At 43.2% G+C, this 18,465-nt stretch overlaps 1 protein-coding gene across 1 annotated transcript in view; it reads left to right on the top strand.

Moving 5' to 3' along the window:
• The first annotated feature begins 489 nt into the window (after positions 1–489).
• LOC136181094 (NACHT, LRR and PYD domains-containing protein 12-like) overlaps positions 490–18,465 on the top strand; it is a 56,720-nt gene continuing 38,744 nt past the window's right edge. The window contains exons 1-12 of the mRNA XM_065961388.1: positions 490–680; positions 852–962; positions 9,434–9,544; positions 9,659–9,737; positions 9,896–10,100; positions 10,226–12,029; positions 12,136–12,309; positions 12,405–12,578; positions 12,674–12,847; positions 12,943–13,116; positions 13,637–13,804; positions 13,925–13,971. Coding sequence (XP_065817460.1) covers positions 571–680; positions 852–962; positions 9,434–9,544; positions 9,659–9,737; positions 9,896–10,100; positions 10,226–12,029; positions 12,136–12,309; positions 12,405–12,578; positions 12,674–12,847; positions 12,943–13,116; positions 13,637–13,804; positions 13,925–13,971 — 3,331 coding nt within the window. The 5' untranslated portion in view covers positions 490–570. The remainder of the gene's footprint in view (positions 681–851; positions 963–9,433; positions 9,545–9,658; positions 9,738–9,895; positions 10,101–10,225; positions 12,030–12,135; positions 12,310–12,404; positions 12,579–12,673; positions 12,848–12,942; positions 13,117–13,636; positions 13,805–13,924; positions 13,972–18,465) is intronic.

The following is an 18,465-nucleotide window of genomic DNA, read 5'->3' as shown; positions in this document are numbered from 1 at the left end:
TTTGCTTCTTGATCAAAAAAGTTGAAAATGTTTAAACTTTTATGTGTACCCAAAAACTGCTAGAAAAATTTGTCTTGCAGCAGCAGAGAAGAGCGCCCAGAAATTACGCTGGACCATAAGATAACCATGGTTTTGCTGGTGCTGCTTTCCCTTTTTGAAGGTGAACCAGGTTGATGTGATGTATGTAGACTGACAGTGAGGTGATGATGATGATGAAGGTGAATCAGCAGCTTCATCTCTTTGTTTTCTCCACATCTGAAGATCTTTGACTGGATGTGACTTCAGCAGATGTACTCCATCAGTGTTGTTGTAGTGACAGAGTGCAGCTCTCCCAGCAGGGGGCGCTCTGCTATAGATCAGTGTGAGGACACAGAGGAGGGAATCCCTCCCTCTAAAACCTCTCTGTGTGAGGAACATGAAGCTCTGAGGTGAGGATCTCTAACTGTCCATGACTCTTCTCCATGTCACAGCTCAGCACTCACATCATCATCATCATCATCATCATCATCATCATCATCACTGTCTCATCTGCTGCTCACAGTAACTAATAATGTTGTTTTTTGTATCAGGATGCAGGAACAGAGACCAGACTCTCCTGGACCCAGCTGTGTGTCCATGAAGAGTGACCGGTCTAAGGGTCGCCCTGTGAACTTTAAAGATGGACGTCCTGCTGATGGAAGGTAAGAATTAAAAATCAAATTAATGTTATGTCTCTGTTGTTTAAAGACTCATATCTTTGCTCAGAGTTCATCATCATCACCATCACCATCATCATCATCATCATCATCATCATCATCACTGTCTCATCTGCTGCTCACAGTAACTAATAATGTTGGATTTTTTTGTATCAGGATGCAGGAACAGAGACCAGACTCTCCTGGACCCAGTTGTGTGTCCATGAAGAGTGACTGGTCTATAGATCGCTTTATTGACTTTAAAGATGGACGTCCGGCTGATGGAAGGTAAGATTTGAAATTGACAAAGAGCTCTGTTGTGCTTTTCTGTAGGCTCACTCTTTCATCCTCAGCCATTTACATCACTCTCAGTCTTCAGTCCATGTTCACCTCTCCCTGGACTCGTACTTTTCTCCTGTTTCTCCTACTTCTCCACCAGAGGTCCTCAGAATTCACCTCCTTCTCTTCTAGGTTTCAATAGCCAAGACTTTCCCTTCTACTCTACTCACCTGTCTTCACTTTCCTCATCAGCTTCATTTAGTTTTCTTACCACTTCATGATCATTGTGTGCTTTGGTTCTATCTTGTGTTTTTTCTTTTGAAGTGTTTGTATTTGAACCCTTACCTTCCTGAAGGCTGTAAAATGTGGAAAAGAATCGACAGTGTGATGGACTTTATGACTTCAAAGCAAAAACAGCCCTACTAGAAAGAAGCTAAATATTCTGAGACAAAGTCAAAATAATAGGCCAAACCTTAAAAAGAGACAAATCTGAGGAAAGATTTATTTTTGGGCTTTTTGTTCCGTTTAGAGACGGGACAGTAGATAGAGTCGGAAAACAAGGAGAGAGAGAATGGGGAATGGCATGCAGGAAAGGAGCCACAGGTCGGATTTAAACCCGAGCCACCCACTTGGAGGGCTACAGTCTCCCTACATGGGACACGCACACTTACCACTTGGCCACCAGCACCCCAATTAAAGCATTTTTATTGAATTAATATATTTGTTTTTCCCTCAGGTAGAATGAAAGTCCTCTCCTTCCTCACTACCAATGATGACCAAAACAAACAGACATACTGTCCACAATATCAGATTTCATTCACTGAGAGTCTGCTTCTGCACGTCCATTTTAAAGCATGCACCATCAAGGATGGGAGCCACGGTTTAAAAACTGTGATTAGAGGATTATGGTCCACGAGGTGGATGTTGGATGTCCTGACTTTGTCCACAGCCCAGATCCTGAACCTGATGAGGTTCTGCTGGTGAGATGTTGGGCATTGAAAGCTTCAGGTCACGTTCACTAACCTACCTGGTCCATACAGCCTGCTGATCCAGCTGACCATTGTATTGATATCTGACTACACTTTCTCCTGGACTACATAGTTTAACACTTGATCCTTGTTTTAGTGAATGGTGTCTGAGTCCAGCTGAGGCATGTTTAGTACATCAGGGATGATGTCATGGTGGTATACTGAAAATTTGGTCCAGTGATCTTGGCAGGACACTGGTGAGCAGATGTATCATGAAGACTGCAGACAAAGATCTTCAAAGCTCTTGAGTGTTTTTACAAACCTTGTAGGATCCATATACTGGACTTACTCACAATATAAAAACTACTGTGATGGTGCAAGCATCACTTATTCCCATCTGAAGTGATGTCAGTCTGAAGACTTTGTCCCAGAAGTGAGTTCCAGGTTGAGGTTCCTGAAGTTGTTATGGACAAGTTCTTGATCTTGATCTGTTCTGTATCCTAATAGTAATTGCTGCTCGTTGTAAATGCTGCTCGGTCTCTAAATGTACTATGGAAGGTAGAGCCTTCAGTTTTCAGGCTTGCTCGTGGTACCTACAGTCTCTAAATGTACTATGGGAGGTAGAGCCTTCAGTTTTCAGACTCCTCTCCTCTGGAATCATCTTCCAGCCGGGGTGAGGGAGGGAGACACACTCTGTATTTTTAAGAATAGAATTAAAAGTAACTATACATTTTATAGTTAGGGCTGGCGCTGGTGTGATGGCTTCAAACAAAATCAAGTAGGTAAGCCGCTGCTGAGCGGGTTTAACACACTATCAAATAAAAACAAAAGGCAGGCCGCGGATCCAAAGTCAACTTATAAACTACATTTATTAATAGAAAACTTTTCAGCAAAACTAAACTTCACAAAATAAAATAAACAAACAGATTGCTATATAATGTATATCCTAAGCGGCCCTTTGCAGTCAAAAAACTGTTCCGCTTCCCCACTCTCACTCTCCCCCCAGGTGTCCTTAATCAACTTAAATTACACTGCCAATACGCCAAGGCTCCGCCCCATAGAGGGAGAAATAATGCACAGATACCCCCCCAAATCAATTAGCAAAATGTAAAACCAAAATAAGCCAGAATAAACAATAATATAAACAAATAATTCTAAAGTCATTAATGTTTGGCTCTTCACGATTTTTTCACTGTAAATAATTCATATGGCCATTTGGCCACAACATACCGGCCCCTAATTGTTTACACTAAAGCAAAACAATTACCTATCATACATTCAATGGGGCCAAAAAGACAGGAATTAGAAATACTTTACATACATTATCAACATACATTCAAACATTCAATAGTCCATAATAGTCAGGGGGGGGGTGTGTGTGTTTATGTTTGTATACATTTCTCGGGGGGCCAGAGGTTACCAGCCCCCTTTTAATTAATTAACTGCCTCCAAGAGCAGGCAGAGTTTATCAATAGGTCTCTGTAAGATGCTGCTCTTGGTTTTCACCAAGACGCTCCGGACGAGCCCTTTGGACCCCTGGAATGTCTTTACAACACGGCCCAGGAGCCAAGAGCTCCTCGGTGCTGTGTTGTCCACTATGATGACAAGGTCGTTCAGGCAAAGGTTCCTTTTGGGGTGGTGCCACTTGTTTCGCTGTTGTAAGATTGGAAGATATTCTCTAATCCATCTCCGCCAGAAGAGATCTGCCAGGTACTGTACCTGTCTCCATCTTCTCTGGGAGTACAGGTCTTCCTTCTGAAAGAGTCCAGGCAGCATGATTGGTTTCATTTTGAGTTGAAGGAGGTGGTTTGGTGTAAGGGGTTCGAGATCGTTAGGATCACTTGACACTGTTGTTATCGGCCTATCGTTCATTATTGCTTCGACCTCACATAGTGCTGTTTGTAAAGTTTCATCATCTAATATTTGCTCCTTTAAGACAGAGTAAAGAATCTTTTTCACAGGTCTGATTAGCCTTTCCCACACTCCACCGTGATGGGCTCCAAATGGTGGGTTGAATATCCATTTTACGCCATCCTTCAGTAATGTATTTTCCACTTTGTGATGATCAAATTTTCTGAGAGTGTCTTTAAGCTCCTTCTGTGCCTCCACAAAATTTGTCCCATTGTCTGTGCGGGTGCTTGTCACTGTTCCTCTGCGACACATGAATCTGCGCAGAGCATAAATGCAGGAATCAGTGTCCAATGAGTTTGCCACTTCTAAGTGTACAGCTCGACTCACAAGGCAAGTAAAGATAACACCCCAGCGTTTAACATTTGACCAGCCCCGCTTCACCTCTATTGGTCCAAAATAATCAATACCCACATGTGTAAAGGGTGGTAGATCTGGAGACACTCTGTCCTCCGGAAGATCAGCCATTTTCTGCTCGCCAACCTTTGCTTGCATGCGGCGGCAGAGGACACAGTTCTTAATGATTCGTCTTGCAGATGAGTTTGCATGAGGCAACCAGAATCTTTGCTGTAGTCTGGAGAGCATGTGGCTTCTCCCTGAGTGCCCAGTCTGCAGATGGATATTTCACATTAGTAGTTTGGATATGTGAGAGTTTTTGGGTAGTATAATTGGATTCTTTAAGTCTATAGGCATTGCTAACTTGCCTATTCTCCCTCCAACTCCCAGCATGCCTTCATCCACCATTGGGTCCAGGTTACAGATTGCGCTGCTCATTTTCACTTTACTTCCGTTTTCCAACAGTGTGAGTTCCTGTGAGAAAAAGCATCTTTGCTCAAAGAGAATGATTGACCTTTCAGCATTTTTCATGTCTCCTACAGACAGATGTTGTACTTCACAGATTATCTTTAAAAGGTTCATTTTGTCTTTCAGGGTTTTTGCAGATGTCCAGCTAGAGTTTAGGTCAGTTTTTGCAGTTTTTTCTTTGATTTAATAAAAGAAGAAGTTCTCTAAACTTTAAGATCCAAGCAACACCTTTTTGTAGTCTGTTCCATGATGAGTAATACTCAATCAACTTGCTGGTTGGATTTTTCTCCACCATGCTTAGACTATTAACAGATGCCTCGTTTTTTTTTTTTATCTCTGGATCATCGGGAGAAATTTGTCTCAATTTCTTAGGGGTCTCTGGCCAAGCTGTTTCTTGCAGTTCCAGATACTTGCCATCTTGACTCTAGGAAGGGTTCAACATGCAGCCCATGTGATGCCACGTCTGCTGGGTTGTCTTTAGAGCCCACATGTCTCCATTGCTTTTCTTGAGATAGGTCATGGATCACTGAAAGTCTGTTGGCAACAAAAGTGTGGAATCTCTTTGTATGATTATAAATATATCCTAGCACAGAGGTACTGTCTGTCCAGAATATAGAGTCTTTGATTTCTACTTGTAGTTCTCTTTTCAACATCCTGTCCACCTTTACAGCAAGCGTCGCCGCTGTCAGCTCCAACCTGGGGATCGTAATCTGTTTCAGAGGAGTGACCCTGGATTTCCCCATAATGAATACGACATGGACTTGTTCAGCAACATTTGTAAACCTGAGGTAATTCACAGTGCCATAACCCATTTCGCTCGCATCACAGAAGTGATGGAGTTCTGTAGTTCTGATTGGGCCAAAATTCACAGGTTTTATACACCTGTCCACTTGAAATCTGCTGAGCTGATCCAAACCTGTAACCCAGAACTGCCATTGCTTAGTCAGTTTTCCTGGGATGATTTCATCCCATCCACATTTTAATTTGCAGAGTTCTTGGAGTATTTGCCTGGCCTTAAGAATGAAAGGGGCAAGGAATCCCAACGGATCATAGATTGAGCTAACCATGGAAAGAATATCCCTTCTTGTGAGGGCTTTGTTCTTGATGGCGATTTTGAAGGTAAAGGAATCACTTTCAGTATTCCATTGGATCCCAAGAGCCCTTTCAACTGGCAGTTTCTCTCTGTCCAGGTTTAGTTCCTTGAGATTCTTTGCTCTCTGATGTTCAGGAATACTCATCAGAACTTGGCGGCTATTACAGACCCATTTGGTCAATGAGAAGCATCCCTGAGAGCAAGCTTCTTTGAGGTCTCTGATAAGCCTGATGGCTTGATCTACTGTAGCTACTGATTTGAGGCAGTCGTCAACATAGAAATTGTGTTGGATTGATTCAGTTACCTCCTTTTCGTATTTGTAGTTGTTGTGTTCTGCTGTTTGTTTTAGAGCAAAATTGGCAATGCTAGGCGAAGAAACAGCGCCAAAGAGTTGAACCTTCATTCTATAGGCTTCCAAGGGTTTGTTGGTGTCTCCACTAGGCCACCACAGAAACCTGAGAAAGTCCCTATGGTTGTCATTAACCATTACCTGATAGAACATTGCCTCAATATCTGCCATTAAAGCTATTTGTTCCTGGCAAAACCTGAGTAGAACTCCAATGAGAGTGTTTGCCAGGTCAGGACCTTGGAAGAGTTCTTTGTTCAAAGATGTGCCTTTGTAGGATGAAGCACAGTCAAACACAACTCTTACTTTTCCTTTCTGACGATGGTAAACACTGTGAATGGTATGTACCATACCTGTCCGTCTCTCCGATCTAGCTGTTCCGTTGGCACTTTCTCTGCAAATCCTTTCTTGAACACATCATCCATGAAACTTTTGTACTCCATTGCATAACCTTCATCCCTTTTGAATCTCTTAAGAAGATTTAAGATGCGCTGTTCTGCCATTTCATAGTTGTCAGGCATTACAGTCTCTTTGTTGCGAAAAGGCAAAGGTAGGTCAAAGTGTCCAACTTTTTGTACAACTGAGGTTGATGCGATCTTCATGAATCTTCTGTCCTCATCTGACATTTCATTTTTCTCTTCACAGGCCTTTTCAGGGAAGTCCTGATTATATTGTCTTATCAGGAGATCCTTTAGTTGACCAACTGATATTCGATCGGCCATAGCTACCACGGGTCCAGATTCCACAGCAGAACAACAATAAAGTGGCCCATTTACCACCCATCCAAACACTGCCTTGACTGCATATGGTCCATTTCCTTGGCTATTTATTATGTCCCATAGTTCCATTGCTTTAGGCACATCAACTGCTATTAGAAGATCAATATCAGCATCAATTTCATTCAGTTGTATTCTGTTTAGATATGGCCATCTTTCGAGATCCTTAGAGGTAGGTATATTCTCCTTTGAGACAGGTATCTTACTTTGTGTGAACACTTTGGGTAGGTTAAGGTAGGTGCTGCCCTCCAAGTTACCTATCTCCAATCCAGTGAGTTCATAACTCTTTACAGGCCTTTCCTGCCCCATGGTTTCTAAGACAACCGTAGTTCGCCTTGCTTTAGGGTTCAGCTGCTTCATCAGATGCTCTGTGCAAAATGATGCAGAGCTGCCAGGATCGAGGAATGCATAAGTTGAGATGAATTTATTCCCTTTATCAACTTTTACTCTGACTGGCACAATGGCTAATGCGCAGTCCCTACCGGCCCCAGTTACTTCATCTGACGGATGTTTCTTTTGTTTTGGTAGGGCTAGCATTAGGTTTGAGTTCTTGATATGTTGTTCCTATGCCTTCTATGTGTGTATACAATTGTTGGGTGATTCCTGTTACACTTTTGACATGTCAGCCTTCGTTTGCAGTTTTTGCTTATATGTCCTTTTATTAAACATCCAAAGCAGTGACCATTTGTTTTTAGGAAATCAACCTTTTTCTTTTGTGGAAGGACTTTAAATTTTACACAATCTGTTACTACATGCTTGTCTTTACAGAAAGTGCATTGAGAAGCAGGACTGCCACCTGCTGGCAGCTGTTTGAATGTGCAGTGCTGTCCCATACCTGGGTGTGAAGCACTGCCTTGAAAGTCTGTTGTTGAGATGAGATGAGATGAGATGAGATTCAACTTTATTGTCATTACACATATACAAGTATAGAGTAACGAAATGAGGTTTGGCATCTCACCAGAAGTGCAAATAAGCAGAAAGTGCAAGAGTCTGTGCTATGTACAGTAATTGAGTGCAAGAGTCTGTGCTATGTACAGTAATTCTGTGCTATGTACAGTAATTGCAAAATTTACAGATGTAGCCAAAAAAAGTGAATTATGAGGTATATCTGGATGGCTGGATTAATGGGATGCAATAAATATAAATAAATGCTATAAATAAGTAATGCTACAAAATAAGTGTGTTCTTAGGATTATAATATACAGATTAAGATGCAGTGAGCATCTATACTAATAATATACAGATTAAGATGCAGTGAGCATCTATACTAATAATATACAGATTAAGATGCAGTGAGCATGCTATACTAATAATATACAGAATAAGATGCAGTGAGCATGCTATACTAATAATATACAGATTGAGATGCAGTGAGCATGTTATGCAAGTTTACAGATAATTTAAAGAATATGAACATACTATAATACAATAATACAGATGGATGAGAGATGTGTGTGTGTGTGACCAGGAGGAGAGGTGGGGGGATGATGGGTGTGAGGTGATATGGAGGGGAAAGGGGGGTCAGCAGGGTGCGGAGAGAGAGAGGGAGAGAGAGAGAGAGAGAGACAGAATACAGAGTTCGAATACAGAGAGAGAGACAGACAGAATACAGAGTTCGGGGTGTGAGGTGATATGGAGGGGAAAGGGGGGTCAGCAGGGTGCGGAGAGAGAGAGGGAGAGAGAGAGAGAGACAGAGTTCAGAGTTCGGGGGATAGAGTTCAGTAGAGAAACAGCTCTGGGGAAAAAGCTGTTCCTCAGTCTGCTGGTTCTGGTCCGGAGGCTTCTGAAGCGCCTGCCGGAGGGCAGGAGGGTAAACAGTCTGTGGGCAGGGTGGGAGGAGTCTTTAAGGATGCCATGAGCTCGCCGCAGACAGCGTGTTCTTTGGACATCCTCAATGGCAGGAAGTGGACACTTTGTGATGCGCTGGGCGGTTTTTACCACCCGCTGTAGCGCCTTACGGTCTGCGACAGAGCAGTTTCCGTACCAGACTGAGACACTGCTGGTCAGGATGCTCTCGATCACACAGCGGTAGAAGTTCATCAGTACAGCTGAAGACAGGTGGTGTCTCTTCAGTGTCCTCAGGAAAAAGAGGCGTTGATGAGCCTTCTTAACCAGACTGGAGGTGTTAGTGGACCAGGAGAGGTCCTCTGTGATGTGGGTCCCCAGGAACTTGAAGCTGGAGACACATTCAACAGCCATCCCGTTAATGTGAATGGGGTTGTGCGTGCTTCCTCTTTCTCTCCTGAAGTCCACGATGATCTCCTTCGTCTTGCTGGTGTTGAGGAGCAGGTTGTTGTCAGCACACCAGGCGGCCAGATGCTGTAGCATCTTTCTGAGCTGTGTTTATGTTTAAGTCGTCTTCTGTTAACTTTAATTTCATCAGTCTAAAGAATTTGAGGACAAACACAGTGTTGGCTGTATTCTGAGTGAGATACTGTTCTAATAGAAAAAGAGAGAAATGTAGAGAACTTCAGCTCTGCCTCCTGATTACTGATTATCCATCTGCTAGTTTAAACTGGAAAAATCTGATTAAAAATGATCTTTGTTCTAAATGCTTTCATTAACCAGCTGTTTGTTTGTATCAGGATGCAGGAACAGAGACCAGACTCTCCTGGACCCAGCTGTGTGTCCATGAAGAGTGACAACTCTAATGGTCGTCTTATTGACTTTAAAGATGGATGTCCTGCTGATGGAAGGTGAGAATTAAAAATCAAATTAATGTTATGTCTCTGTTGTTTAAAGACTCATATCTTGGCTCAGTTTCATTATATATATCCCGTTGTTTTCTTGTGTAATATGTCCTGTCACAGAGTTCAACAGGAGAGCTCCAACGTTCACAGAGATCAACCAGACCAGCAGAATCCAACAGACCTGGACTCCATCTTTATGGTGTGTTCAACACACTGTTAATTAATATACTACCATTACAATAATTTAATTCTAAGTTATTGTTCTGTTTAGACCAGCTGACCTTCAGACTGACAGATGAACCACATGTTGAGTTCTACCAGTTTATATTAAATATCCAGTGTCTCCTTCTGTTCCAGCTGCTGGAGGAGAACATCATCACCTTTGTGAAGAACGAGCTGAAGAGAGTCCACAGGGTTCTGAGTCCAGATTACCCAGAATGCTTAGAGAGTCAGAGTGAGGATGAAGAGCAGGGGAGAAGCTGTAAAGAGGCATTTTTGAAGATCACTCTGCACTTCCTGAGGAGGATGAAGCAGGAGGAGCTGGCTGACTGTCTGCAGAGCAGTAAGAACATTTTAACATATTTAGTATTTTAGAAAAAGGACAAAGAGGTTTAAAGTTCCAAACTCAGATAGTCATGTGATCTATATCAGGATCTGTTCATTGATTTCAGTTCTTTCTTTATTCAGGAACGTTTGGTGCAATGTGCCAAAAAAACCTCAAATCTAACCTGAAGAAGAAGTTCCAGTGTGTGTTTGAGGGGATTGCTAAAGCAGGAAACCCAACCCTTCTGAACCAGATCTACACAGAGCTCTACATCACAGAGGGAGGGACTGGAGAGGTCAATGATGAACATGAGGTCAGACAGATTGAAACAGCATCCAGGAAACCACACAGACCAGAAACAACCATCAGACAAGAAGACATCTTTAAAGCCTCACCTGGAAGAGATGAACCAATCAGAAGAGTGATGACAAAGGGAGTGGCTGGCATCGGGAAAACAGTCTTAACACAGAAGTTCACTCTGGACTGGGCTGAAGACAAAGACAACCAGAACATACACTTCACATTACCATTCACTTTCAGAGAGCTGAATGTGCTGAAAGAGAAAAAGTTCAGTTTGGTGGAACTTGTTCATCACTTCTTTCCTGAAACCAAAGAAGCAGGAATCTGCAGGTTTGAAGAGTTCCAGGTTGTGTTCATCTTTGACGGTCTGGATGAGTGTCGACTTCCTCTGGACTTTAAAAACAACGAGACCCTGACTGATGTTACAGAGTCCACCTCAGTGGATGTGCTGCTGACTAACCTCATCAGGGGGAAACTGCTTCCCTCTGCTCACCTCTGGATAACTACAAGACCTGCAGCAGCCAATCAGATCCCTCCTGAGTGTGTTGACATGGTGACAGAGGTCAGAGGGTTCACTGACCCACAGAAGAAGGAGTACTTCAGGAAGAGGTTCAGAAATGAGGAGCAAGCCGACAGAATCATCTCCCACATCAAGACATCCCGAAGCCTCCACATCATGTGCCACATCCCAGTCTTCTGCTGGATCACTGCTACAGTTCTGGAGGATGTGCTGAAGACCAGAACGAGAGGTGAGCTGCCCAAGACCCTGACTGAGATGTACATCCACTTCCTGGTGTTTCAGTCCAAACTGAAGAACATCAAGTATGATGGAGGAGCTGAGACGGATCCTCACTGGAATGAAAAGAGCAGGAAGATGATTAAGTCTCTGGGAAAACTGGCTTTTGAGCAGCTGCAGAAAAGAAACCTGATCTTCTATGACTCTGACCTGACAGAGTGTGGCATCGATATCAGAGCAGCCTCAGTGTACTCAGGAGTGTTCACACAGATCTTTAAAGAGGAGAGAGGACTGTACCAGGACAAGGTGTTCTGCTTCATCCATCTGAGTGTTCAGGAGTTTCTGGCTGCTCTTCATGTCCATCTGACCTTCATCAACTCTGGAGTCAATCTGATGTCAGAAAAAAAAAAAACATCCCAGAGGTCTAAATTATTCAGAGAAAAACCTGACCCAACACTTTTATATCAGAGTGCTGTGGACCAGGCCTTACAGAGTCCTAATGGACACCTGGACTTGTTCCTCCGCTTCCTCCTCGGTCTTTCTCTAGAGACCAATCAGAATCTCATACGAGGTCTGCTGACACACACAGGAAGTGGCTCAAAGACCAATCACAAAACAGTCAAGTACATCAAGGAGAAGATCAGTGAGGATCTGTCTGCAGAGAAAAGCATCAATCTGTTCCACTGTCTGAATGAACTGAATGATCGTTCTCTAGTGGAGGAGATCCAACAGTCCCTGAGATCAGGACGTCTCTCCACAGATAAACTGTCTCCTGCTCAGTGGTCAGCTCTGGTCTTCATCTTACTGTCATCAGAAAAAGATCTGGGCCTTTTTGATCTGAAGAAATACTCTGCTTCACAGGAGGCTCTTCTGAGGCTGCTGCCTGTGATCAAAGCTTCAAACAAAGCTCTGTACGTGCTCACATAACTATCCAGTTCAAATGTAGTTCTCTTCATTCAGAAATAACAACTATAGTTTGTAATTGCTTTCATTTGTGTTCTTCTGAATCCTCTTCAGCCTGAGTGGCTGTAACCTCTCAGAGAGAAGCTGTGAAGCTCTGTCCTCAGTCCTCAGCTCCCAGTCCTCTAGTCTGAGAGAGCTGGACCTGAGCAACAACAACCTGCATGATTCTGAAGTGAAGCTGCTGTGTAGTGGTTTAAAGACTCTACACTGTTCACTGGAAATGCTCAGGTAAGGACTTATTCATGTGGAAGTTTACCCAATAAGCTTAAATGTACTTAGTTTATTTGATATTTTGATTAACTTACCAAACATATCCTCTTCAGGCTGAGTGGTTGTAACCTCTCAGAGAGAAGCTGTGAAGCTCTGTCCTCAGTCCTCAGGTCCCAGTCCTCTAGTCTGAGAGAGCTGGACCTGAGCAACAACAACCTGCATGATTCTGAAGTGAAGCTGCTGTGTAGTGGTTTAAAGACTCTACACTGTTCACTGGAAACGCTCAGGTAAGGACTTATTCATGTGAAAGTTTACCCAATAAGCTTAAATGTACTTAGTTTATTTGATATTTTGATTAACTTACCAAACAAATCCTCTTCAGGCTGAGTGGTTGTAACCTCTCAGAGAGAAGCTGTGAAGCTCTGTCCTCAGTCCTCAGCTCCCAGTCCTCTAATCTGAGAGAGCTGGACCTGAGCAACAACAACCTGCATGATTCAGGAGTGAAGCTGCTGTGTAGTGGTTTAAAGACTCTACACTGTTCACTGGAAACATTCAGGTAAGGACTTATTCATGTAAAAGTTTACCTAATAAGCTTAAATGTACTTAGTTTATTTGATATTTTGATTAACTTACCAAACATATCCTCTTCAGGCTGAGTGTCTGTAACCTCTCAGAGAGAAGCTGTGAAGCTCTGTCCTCAGTCCTCAGCTCCCAGTCCTCTAGTCTGAGAGAGCTGGACCTGAGCAACAACAACCTGCATGATTCAGGAGTGAAGCTACTGTCTACTGGACTAAAGAGTCCACTCTGTAGACTGGACACTCTCAGGTTAGTGTGCTGCTGATCCAGATTATTCCTAAAATCACGTTTTCTTGATGAATCATTTATTAAATTGTCCTTGGTGGTGGTTTAAAGTTTGACTGTATGTTACCACATTAATGCTGTAAAGCGCAGAGCTCGTTCTATAGCTCTCAGTCTTTTAGTCTGAGGAAGCTGGACTGGAATAAAGAAAGTTAAATATGAAGTTCTTTCCCCACCAACAAACAAACCATGGATAAAGTTTGGAACATAAAGAACTAAAGAATCTTCTTTTCAGATGAAACAGTTCAGAACTGTTTCTACATCACTGCTGATGTCAAAACAGTCTGTGTGTTTATCTCACGCTCTGTCTTACCTTCACTATTTGTCACCAGAGTAAATATTGATTAGTATCAGATTATGAAGTCTATTCTGTTCAGCTGCATGGTTATGACGGGATGTTACTGGTAAAACAGTGAAGAATGGACCAATGGATGTTAAGCATAGTGTGTGTGCGTGTGCGTGCGTGCGTGCGTGCGTGTGTGTGTAGTCTGTCAGGTTGTCTGATCACAGGAGAAGGTTGTGCGTCTCTGGCCTCAGCTCTAAGCTCCTCCCACCTGAGACATCTGGACCTGAGCTACAATCATCCAGGAGAACGAGGAGAGAAGCTGCTGTCTGCTGGACTGGAGGATCCACACTGCAGACTGGAGACACTGAGGTACAGACAGACACACAGAAGCTGTCTCACTGTTTCTGAATGATGAACTCTGCTTCTTGTCTGATGCTGGATTTAAATGAAGATGTATGAAATAGATTCTGATCTGGTTACTTCCTCCAGTTTTGACCATAGTGGACTGCACAGACTGGATCCTGATCCGAGGATGTGTGAGTGTGTTTTCATTTCTCTTCATCAGAACACAGAAGCACATGTTGGATTGTAGAAGAGTAAATGCTCTTGAACAATCAGACGGAGACTATGGCTTGTGAATACAGGATTTGTTTATTTCTCTCCGAGCAGTTAGTAACAATAACTTAGATTTATATAGCGCCTTTCATGAAAGCCTAAATAAAACCATCGGTTTGAATGATTCTGATGACGTGGATCTGTCAGTAAAGTTTGATATTTAGTGAAATAGGTTTGCTTTGTTGTTAAGGGAGCGAGCATTCTGCAGCATAAATGAGGCGGTGGTGTATTCTGAAGCAGAGGGAGAAAGAGGAGTGGTTCTGTCAACACACACAACAACAGGTATCAGGTTTCTGGTGTGCACGTGTGATTTGTTGTGATGATGGCGCCGGTCAGACACTACAGTGGGGATAGCATGGTCAGTGTAAACAAACTTGCATCGGGCAGCCCTATGCACGTAGTGAGGACGGCGCAGGAGTCCAAAAGATTTAATGGAAGCAAGGTTGTCCAGAGAGAAGTGGCAGGTGAGATTCCGGAGTTGCAGAGCAGAGTATGTTAGTAGTAACATGTCCGCAGCAGGGAGAGCAGCTGCTAGCCGCAGGCTGAAAGCCGCAAGCTACCGGGCGCCAGCCGGGGACAGGAAAACCGCAGGCATGAGAGCCAAACCAGGATAAGAGCCAAACCAGGATAAGCAAAGGACCAATTTTGTGGCAGACGGGGGACCCGTCTGGACACAATCGGAGCAGGAGAACAGCAGCCGGCAGTCTGGTTGTCAGGCAGGCCTCTTCACCGCCAGCAGCCGAGCCAGAGTAGTGGAAAGCGGCAGCCAGCGGTAGCCAACAGGTGGCGCAGGGCGACGGGTCCAAGCCAGGTAGGGAGCCGACGTGGCCGACGAAGAAGAACAGTCCACCAATAAGGCAGGTGAGGGTCCAGTGATCACAGACTGGTGAGGATATCCTGATAGCTGTGCGAGAAGCTAACAGCTGATTGGCGGCTAGCGCTAACAGCTGATCGTCATAGATGGTGAGTAGCTGTCAGTTTACACAAACTGAAAGCAGCAGCAAAGTCGATCTGTTTGCAGACTGTTAGTAGAGGATAAGTAGGAGGGAGAAGCATAGATAGCACAAAAGAAACACCATTTTTGTCACGGATCGCGAAGCAGCAACATACACGCCAGCGTCCTCGCTCAACCGGAACTTTTATAACATCCCAATCATCCTTTTATGGGCAATTAACACACTGAGCAATTACGACATGTGTGTTATATGAAGACCATTTCCTAGAAGTTTCCTGGACAGACAACTGGTCTCTTAACAGGAAAGAGAGTGTGTGTGTGTGTGTCTTGTGTATCAGAACATGATCTTATGACTTGGCTAAATTCAGAGGTTAGATAACTATTGGTTTGTGCCTGCTGCTGTCCAGATTGTGTTTCTGTTATGATTAAACCTTTCAAACTACAACAGGATGAGGGCTGGAAGTAACACAAAGTGATGATAAAAGTGAGGGTGATGGAAACTCAAATATGAAATAAAAAATGTAAACTGAAATAAAAGTGATAATCCAGTGAATAGAAAATCACCATTCATCACATCCAACAGAAATGTATATTTTACAACATGCAGTTTTTGTGACATTTCACATTTTGATGTTGGCTGCTGGCCGGCTGCTCGTAGTCGAGCTCGTGGAGCTCATCAACTTTAAAAACAACAGAAATCATTTTTGATTTGACGTTCATTTTCATAAACATGTAAATATGCAGAGTCTCCAACATGAAGTTCTCTCCTCAAAAACGTCCAGACGTGAATTCAGTGATGAAATAGTAACAGAATATCTTTAGAGACATAAGCTAGCTCTCCTCCTCATCTTCTGGCTGTGCAGACAGTAAGGCACACAGCAAAGTCCACGATCACCATAGTACAGGCCAGCAGGAACATCCAACAACAATACACAAGTCAGCAGCAGGCAGCCAGGTGGCCAGGTGAGGTCGAGACGGCGTGGCCTACGCATTAGACAAGCGGAAAAAAAACTCACAAGGACTGAGTTGTCATCTGTTTCTTCAGATTTCGATCTGTTCATCCAGTCCAGTTAAATTTAAATTAAAACAAAAACATGTATGTTGTAGAGCCTAGATTGATGGTAAAGAAATGGTCTCCATGACTTCAGAAACACAGTTTCAAACTAGTTAGACAGGACAAAGGGACGTGGCACACTCCTGCTGCCATCACATTGTGTGTGACAGTGAAAGTGGAAATGAGGCTCCTGTTTGTGCTGAATGTGACCTCTGAGGACAGAACAGTTGGAGACAGCAGATGGTTCATAGATTCTTTGTGCTGCACTTTGATTAGTCAGACTTTATTCACTGCATGTGTTTGTTGATTTGGATCTCCATTCATCCTGGCTGCCATGGTAACTCCATTTGAACTTAATAAGAAGTGGATTATTACATTTCAGTGCTGTCAAACATCATTCAGTGCTGAATATGAACTGTAAGTTTGATAGACTCTCAGTAAGTAGGGGTGTAACGGTACACAAACATTTCAGTTCGGTACAGTTCTCAGTTTTGAAGCTTCGGTTCGGTACATTTTCACTACAGTAAAGGGACCTGATGCAACGCTTTTTTTTCTTTATAGGAACATTCATAATTTCCCTTTTACACATTGGACTAAGTGCAGCATCAACAGTTCAGACTTGTACAGCTGCTCAGGTTACTTTTTAATAACATTTTAAATTAAACATTGTGGAAAAAAAAAAACATAAAATAAACTTATGCTGCTTCCTTCAACCAAAAGAGTCTCCAATAAATAAAAGACATGAATAAAATAAAGTATTTTAGAATGAAATGAAGTCATACGGGACATATGTACAAATATTTGTTTTTAATTACACTTCCACCTTTTAGTTTATGATGGCAACACTTTTTTGAATGCTCTTTGAGCACATAATAAACCTAATCACATCTGGGACAGTGTAGTTTCAGAACTATTAATATTTCCCTCTGTCGATAACTTCAATGGCATTTTTTATGGCTTTGGCCCGTTTAGAATTACTAGCAAAAGGCTGTCTGTTTTTTCCTAGTTGCAGTGATGTTTACGTTTGCGTGGTGCCTTTTCAAGTGCTTTAATAAGTTGGACGTGTTGCCTGTGACGTACCCGATGTCCGCTGAACATCAGTGGCACACTACTCTCGTCTTGTCAACGTCTCTTTGTCCATTATTGTGGGAATGGGGAGGGAGGTGTTCATTCTATCATGCTGCAGGTTATGCTCCCACACAGATGCGTCTCCCCCTCCCCTTTTGCTCTTAGTTTGAGCGGGATCATCGCTGAAAATTAAAACGAAACTTAAGAGTAAGTCCGTAAAAAGAACTCCATCCCGGTTATATGCAACTGTCCAGACCAACAGGACTTGAGGAACGAGTAAGCTGCACAGTTCGCACGGTTTATGTTTGAACTTTTTTACAAGTTATTAACTAAAAGCTGTGTCCCATACCAGCAGCCGCAGCCTTCCTTCACCCTGAGGTGTGCTTCCGCTTTGCGGTCCGTGTGGGAACACAGATTAAATCACTTTTGTTCCGTGCGTACTCGGATCAGTCCTGTACCGAAACAGTCCGGTACGAGTACGTGTACCTTTACACCCCTATCAGTAAGTGTCAGTAAAGTTGTTGATGAATGAACAGATGATAACCTGCAGCTGTGTTGTGTCTCGTTCTCTCCATCAGACGCCTGTGAGCTGGAACTGGACACAAACACAGTGAACAGATACCTGAAACTGTCTGACAACAACAGGAAGGTGATACATGTGAAGGAGCTTCAGTCATATCCTGATCATCCAGATAGATTTGAACACTACTATCCTCAGCTGCTGTGTAGGACTGGTCTGACTGGTCGCTGTTACTGGGAGGTCGAGTGGAGAGGAAAGGTTTCTGTATCAGTGAGTTACAGAGGAATCAGAAGGAGAGGAGACATGAATGGATGTTGGTTTGGATTAAATGATCAGTCCTGGAGTCTGATCTGCTCTAATAGAGATTACTCTGTCAGTCACAATGACATAAGAACAAAGATCTCCTCCTCCTCCTCCTTCTCCTCTTCCTCCTCTTCCTCCTCCTCTGTCTCTAATAGAGTAGCAGTGTATGTGGACTGTCCTGCTGGCTCTCTGTCCTTCTACAGAGTCTCCTCTGACACACTGATCCACCTCCACACCTTCAACACCACATTCACTGAACCTCTCTATCCTGGGTTTATGTTCTGGTCTCCTGGTTCTTCAGTGTCTCTGTGTGGTCTGTCGGTCTGAGAAACACTGCTGACTGAAGATCAGCTGACTCTGTTCACTCTGTCCAGCTGGTCTGTTTCATGGTTGGTGGGTGTGATAATGGGGGGTGGGGGTGGTAATGGGGGTTAAATGTTCTACATTACAGAAAAACAATGGACCCCCTTCTGTAATGTCTGTATTGTTCTGATCTCACCAATAAAAAACAAGTG

Source organism: Labrus bergylta, chromosome 2 (genome assembly GCF_963930695.1).
Source record: "Labrus bergylta chromosome 2, fLabBer1.1, whole genome shotgun sequence".
Lineage (NCBI taxonomy): Eukaryota > Metazoa > Chordata > Actinopteri > Labriformes > Labridae > Labrus > Labrus bergylta.
The sequence above is the reverse complement of the archived record's forward strand: the minus strand, read 5'-3'. Positions and strand labels throughout refer to the sequence as shown.